This window comes from Lepidothrix coronata, unplaced genomic scaffold, assembly GCF_001604755.1.
Source record: "Lepidothrix coronata isolate B3197 unplaced genomic scaffold, Lepidothrix_coronata-1.0 Scaffold302, whole genome shotgun sequence".
Lineage (NCBI taxonomy): Eukaryota > Metazoa > Chordata > Aves > Passeriformes > Pipridae > Lepidothrix > Lepidothrix coronata.
This window is the reverse complement of record NW_016690482.1, coordinates 520,385-526,692: the sequence shown is the minus strand read 5'-3', so window position 1 is coordinate 526,692 and position 6,308 is coordinate 520,385. Positions and strand designations below refer to the sequence as shown.

Genomic DNA, 6,308 nt, shown 5'->3' with positions numbered 1-6,308 from the left:
TTTGGAAGGTCATCCCGTTCCGACCCCCTGCGGTGGGCAGGGACACCTCCCACTATCCCAGGTTGCTCCAACCTGGCCTTGGACTCTTCCAGGGATCCAGGGGCAGCCAGAGCTTCCCTAGGAAATCCATCCCAGCACCTGGGAGCAAAAATCCTGGAAATAATTGTCCTGCTTTAGTAATTGATGATTTGTTTCCAAGTGTTGGCAAAGCAGGGAAAATAAAGCCCTTGTTCATCCGTGGCTTGGGTTGGAAGGGAATTCTGAGGGTAATGGAATTCCAAACCCCCTGCCATGGGCAGGGACACCTCCCACTATCCCAGGTTGCTCCAACTTCCTCTTGGACACTCCCAGGGATGGGGCAGCCACAGCTTCTCTGGGAGTTCCAGCCCAGCCCCTCACCACTCTCACAGCCAAGAATTCCTTTCCAATATCCCATCTAACCCTGGGAAGCCATTCCCTGTGTCCTGTGCCTCCATCCCTTGTCCCCAGTCCCTTTCCAGCTCTCCTGGAGCCTCTTTAGGCCCTGGAAGGTGCTCCAAGTTCTCCCTGGATCCTTTTCTTCTGAGCTGAGGGACTTGAGACCCTTCCCTGACCGCACACCGGGTGATTCCAGCGGCAGCACTTCCCAGATCTGCTCAGATCCGTACAACAGCTTCCATTCCCTCATCCGGTGACGTCGCGCGGCTCCGAGAGCAGATGATTAATTCCAGGAGAACGGACTCCCGTTGCCAGCTCGTTAGACCTGCCCAGGAGTTGATTAAACTCCATTATTAGTCGTTTAAAAAGTGCAGGAAAGACAAATCCGCCGATGAGCTCCCGGAGTAAATTTCTCCATAAAAATTGCTGCTGGGCTGGGATCGCTTGGAAGCCGCCCCGGGCTCGGTGGGAGATCAGGGGGGAGGGAAAGGTGATTTATGGGGGTTTTTAACCACAACACATCCCACAGCTCCTTGCCTGCTTTAGGAATTGCTGCTCCATGAGGTCTTTGGGATCTCCATCCCACCCTGTTTCTGTGGATCACTGGAGGACAACACTGATTTTCTCCTGGTCTTGTGTCTCCTCCTCCCGGTGCCTTCAGCCCCAGTCCCAATCTTTAGCTTTTTCCCTTATTTGTGAATTTTTTCCCTTAATTTTGTGAATCTCCTGTCACAGTGGCAGCTCCTGGGAAAACTTCCGGCTCCAAACATCCTTTGGGATCTTGGGATCTGTCCTGTGCCTGTCTCTGCTCCTCCAGGGTTTTGGCCGCTCCCACCTGGAGCTCCTCCCGGTGCTTCATCCGGAATCATGGAGTCATGGAACGGGTTGGGTTGGAAGGGACCTTCAAGATCACGGAATTCCAACCCCCTGCCATGGGCAGGGACACTTTCCACTAGCCCAGGTTGCTCCAAGCTTCATCCAAACTCCCCCTGGGACACTCCAGGGATGGTGATTCCATCCTGGAGGAATCAGGGCTCTTGGAAGGACCTGTTCTCCTTCTGGGAGCATCATCCCTGAATTTTTAAGGTACAGCCCTTGCTCTGCCAACTAAGGAGCAGCCAAATAGGATGAAAGGACCGAATCCATCGGGAATCAGCAGCTGCTCTTCCAACAGGAGGAACCTTCCCCAATTTAGGGGGTCCTAACGACAAGTGTTTGTGTGTTAAAACCTCGTGGTTTGGGACCCACCTCGTGGTCAGCCCTCTCCCTCTGCTGTAATTCCAGGTTTCTCCGTGGCACGTGCAAGAAGACGGATGGGACCTGCCCCTTTTCCCACAAGGTGTCCAAGGACAAGGTCGGTGTGACATTCCGAGGGACGTTCCGAGGGACGCGGGGGGTCGTGGGAAGGTTCTCCCTCACGGAGGGTTTCCAGCTGAGTTTGGGGTTTGCTTCCCAAGCTTTTCAGGCTCCTGGATCAGGATAGAACCATGGAGTGGTTGGGGTTGGAAGGGATTTTGGAAGGTCATCCAGTTGCAACTCCCTGCCAGGGGCAGGGACACCTTCCACTAGCCCAGGTTGCTCTGAGCTGGCCTTGGGACACTTCCAGGGATGGGGTAGCCACAGCTTCTCTGGGAATTCCATCCCAGTCTCTCCCCACCCTGTGGTTCTAAAAGAGGTCTAGAAAAGGGAAAGGAGCCTGGGGGAGAGGGAAAGGAGCTTGGAGGAGAAGGGAAGGAGCCTGGAGGAGAAGGGAAGGAGACTGGAGGAGAAGGAAAGGAGCAGGAGATGGAAAGGAACCTGGAGGAGAGGGAAAGGAGCCTGGAGGAGAAAGAAGGAAGCCTGGAGGAGAAGGGAAAGCTGGAGAAGAGGGAAAGGAGTCTGGGGGCAAAGGACCCTGGTGGAGAGGGACAGGAACCTGGAGGGAAATGGAAAGAACCTGGAGAAAAGGGAAAAGATCCTGGAGGAAAAGGAACCTGGAGGAGAAAGAAAGGAGCCTGGAGGAGAAGGAAAGGAGCCTGGAGGAGAGGGAAAGGAGCCTGGAGGAGAGGGAAGCTGGAGAAGAGGGAAAGGTACCTGGAGGAGAGGGAAAGGAGAAGGAGAGGGAAAGGAGCCTGGAGAGGGAGAGGAACCTGGAGGAGAAGGAAAGGAGCTTGGAGGAGAGGGAAGCTGGAGAAGAGGGAAAGGAACCTGGGGGAGAGGGAAAGGAGACTGGAGAGGGGAAGGAGCCTGAGGGAGAAGGAAAGGACCCTGGGGGAGAGGGAAAACTGGCAGTTAGGGGAATTTTGCTCCACAGAGTATTGCAGGGAATTCTCCAGGCAGGATCAGAGCCCCGGATTCCTCCAGCAGCCACGGAGAGAATCCAGCGCCCATGAGCACGGCGGTTTGGGAGCTCAGGGGAGCTGCTCCAACAGCTTTTCCTCTTCCAGGAGGTGAAGGATCAAGAGCTTTTGGGTTCAGGATGAAACCTTGGAACACTCCTGTGCCTCAGTTTCCCCACTGAAAAATGAGGATAATCCCAGTAGTCTGTGGGAAAGCCACGTGGGTTCAGCTGCCCCAGAGCTTTCCCTGGAGAGGAAAAGGAATGTGGAGGAGAGAGAAAGGAACCTGGAGGAGAGGAAAAGGATCCTGGAGGAGAGGGAAAGGAGAGGGAAAGGATCCTGGAGAGGGGGAGGAACCTGGAGGAGAGGGAAAGGAACCTGGAGGAGAGAGAAAGGAGAGGGAAGGGATCCTGGAGGAGAGGGGAAGGAACCTGGAGGAGAGGGGAAGGAGAAGGAGAGGGAAAGGAGGAGAGGAAAAGGAACCTGGAGGAGAGGGAAAGGAGCCTGGAGGGAAGGAAAGCTGGAGAAGAGGGAAAGGAGTCTGGGGGCAAAAGACCCTGGTGGAGACAGAAAGGAGCCTGGGGGAGAGGGAAATCTGGCAGTTAGGGAATTTTGCTCCAGAGGGGACACAGGGCAGCGCCCTGGGTGAGGAGCATCTGCCTAGGGAATTCTCCAGGCGGGATCAGAGCCCCGGATTCCTCCAGCAGCGACGGAGAGAACCCGGGAACCGCGAGCGAGGCGGTTTGGGAGCGCAGGGGAGCTGCTCCAACAGCTTTTCCCCTTGAGGAGTTCGGCGAGGAATCAGCATTTTTTTTCCTCCCTAACCTTCCAAAGTCAGCCCGGGAGCAGTCGGGAGGCTCCCGCGGAGTTTTGGGATCGTGGAAGCGCCTCCCCCGCGGCGCCAAGGAACGCGCGGGGGTTGTTTGTGCGGCCGGACCGCTTACAATTAACAAGGTTAATTAAACCCGCGGAGCTGCTGCCCCTCGATAATGGCCCGGGCTCAGCGGGCGGGAGGGGCCGCGCCTCTGGGGCAGAGCCGCCTTTATTATCCCTTTTTATTAGCGCTAATTCGGGCTCTCCATCAAAAGGCGCATTAAGGGAGTCGTTGGCGGCTTCCCGAGCCCCGTCCTTTCGGGAATGTCGGCGCTTCAAAGGCAATTAAAGATAAACTCTTCCCTTTTTTTTTTTTTTTCGAGCGTCCCTTTTGTTTTCTTGCCTCTTCGCGGTTCCCGACAAACCCTCCCCGTGCCCTTCGGGGATAAGGGTTTGTTGTTTTTTTTTTTCCCGGATAGTCCCCGCCCGGGGTTGTTGTAGGGTTGGGAATGTTGCAGTGCTGGAGGAGAGGGAGAGGAGCCTGGAGAGGGAAAGGAACCTGGAGAGGGAAAGGAGGCTGGAGGAGAAGAGAAGGAGCCTGGAGGAGAAGGGAAGGAGTCCGGAGAGGGAAAGGAGCCTGGAGGAGAAGGAAAGGAGCCTGGAGGGAAAGGAGGCTGGAGGAGAAGAGAAGGAGCCTGGAGGAGAGGGAAGCTGGAGAAGGGGGAAAGGAGCTGGGAGGAGAGGAAAAGGAGCCTGGACTAGAGGAAAAGGAAACTGGAGGAGAGAGAAGGGAGGCTGGAGGGAAAGGAGCCTGGAGGAGCGAGAAAAGAATCTGGAGGAGTGGGGAAGGACCATGGAGGAGTGGGAAAGGAGACTGGAGGAGAAGGAAAGGAGCCTGGAGGAAAAGGAAAGGAACCTGGAGGAGAGGGAAAGGAGCAGGAGAGGGAAAGGAACCAGGAGGAGAAGGGAAGGAGCCTGGAGGAGAAGGAAAGGAGCAGGAGAGGGAAAGGAACCTGGAGGAGAGGGAAAGGAGCCTGGAGAAGAGGGAAAGGAGCAGGAGAGGGAAAGGAACCAGGAGGAGAAGGGAAGGAGCCTGGAGGAGAGGGAAAGGAGCCTGGAGAAGAGGGAAAGGATCCTGGAGGGAAAGGAGCCTGGAGGAGAGGGAAAGGAACCTGGAGGAGAGGGAAAGGAGCCTGGAGGGAAAGGAACCTGGAGAAGGGAAGGAGTCCAGAGAGGGAAAGGAACCTGGAGGAGAGGGAAAGGAACTGGCAGGACTGGGATGCTGCCGGTGAATGGAGGGATTGGTCCCATGCTCTGCAGGGAGGAAATTTGGGATGTGGGCAGAGCAGGAGGAGCTGGACCAGCTCAGCACATTCTGCCTGTGGTAGGGGCTGAGTTAAGGATGCTGGAATATCACAACAGGCTGGGAATTCGGGGTTAATTCCAACAGCTGGCACGAGGTGAAGTTTGGGTCCTGCTCCGTCGGTTTTCCCTGTGGTGCCTCAGGAATGGGGGGTGTGGGAGCGGGGCTGTGCTCCTGGATCCAACGCTCCCCTTTTCAAATCTCTGGATTTGAAAGGAGCCTGGACTCTCCTTGTCTTTTCCCTCCCTCCCTCCTGGGATATCTCTCCTGGGACATCCCTCCTGGAGCAATCCCACAGGGACATCCCATCGCTCGCAGCCCTTGGTGGAGGTTCCTTGGAATGATGCAAACGATCCCCAAAATCCTTGTGGAAATTCTAGGACCCACCATGTGGAGCCTTTATCCATGGAAAAGCCAAACAGGGGAGCACCCCCAGGATGGGGTTTTGGCCTTTGTGGTGGCCAGAACCCCTCAGGGGATGTTGATCCCTGTTGCTGCTATTCCCATCTCCATGGCTGCATCACCCCTTGGGAATGACATTCTCCAGGTTTCCCTCCTGGTGGCCACTCCCTGCTTTCCAACCCCTCCAGCATCCCAAGGGATGCCGAGCCAGGCCCGTTCACACACCAGGAGACCATGGAACATCAGGGATATTCCTTGCAGGATGCCAATGGAAGAGCTAAAAAATCCCTCTGGAATCAGTGGCTGGCAAAAGGTTTCTCTTTATTTCCGCTCTGGAGAGGGGTCAGAATAATTCCAGATCCGGGTTTCTCTTCCAGATGCCAGTGTGTTCCTACTACTTGAAGGGGATCTGCAGCAACAGCAACTGCCCCTACAGCCACGTCTACGTGTCCAGGAAGGCAGAGGTGTGCCAGGATTTCCTCAAGGGATATTGTCCCATGGGTGAAAAGGTAAGGAAGGGGTTTATTTATCGTGGCTTCCCGGCGTCCGAAGGCGCGAGCGACGTTCCGGCGGCGCCGTGGGGCTGGAAAACACCCGGAGTAGATGAACTGCTTTTCCCAAGGGTTGTGGAAAAGTGGGTTTACAGGCAGGGAAAAAAAAAAAAGGAATGAAATCCAAGGCTTCTACTCATAAATGTGCTGGTGGTTTCCCGGGAAGAGCCTTCCTGGGGTGTCCGTGTTCCCCTGCCCGGAAAACCCCTCCCCTAAACAGATGGAAAAGAAAAGGCTTGTGATTCCCTGTTTTCCATAGGAAATCCATGGATGTTAAAGCTTGTTTTCCACACTGGCTCCAGGCCGGGTTAAAACTTGAGCTTTAAATGTTGTGGTTTAGTCTTGGGAGCAAGACCAGCCTTCCCAGCCGAGCTCAGGGATGTGCCTGGGGATTCATGGAGTCACCTCCAGGTCCTTGGGATTCATGGAGTCACCTCCAGGTCC

General features: G+C 55.5%; 1 protein-coding gene across 1 annotated transcript in view; it reads left to right on the top strand.

Annotated features, from left to right (window-relative positions):
- Positions 1-6,308, top strand: part of ZC3H3 (zinc finger CCCH-type containing 3) — a gene marked incomplete at its 5' end in the record, with an annotated part of 128,187 nt that overhangs the window by 98,888 nt on the left and 22,991 nt on the right. The window contains 3 exons of the mRNA XM_017837377.1: positions 1,153-1,301; positions 1,677-1,771; positions 5,691-5,822. Coding sequence (XP_017692866.1) covers positions 1,153-1,301; positions 1,677-1,771; positions 5,691-5,822 — 376 coding nt within the window. The remainder of the gene's footprint in view (positions 1-1,152; positions 1,302-1,676; positions 1,772-5,690; positions 5,823-6,308) is intronic.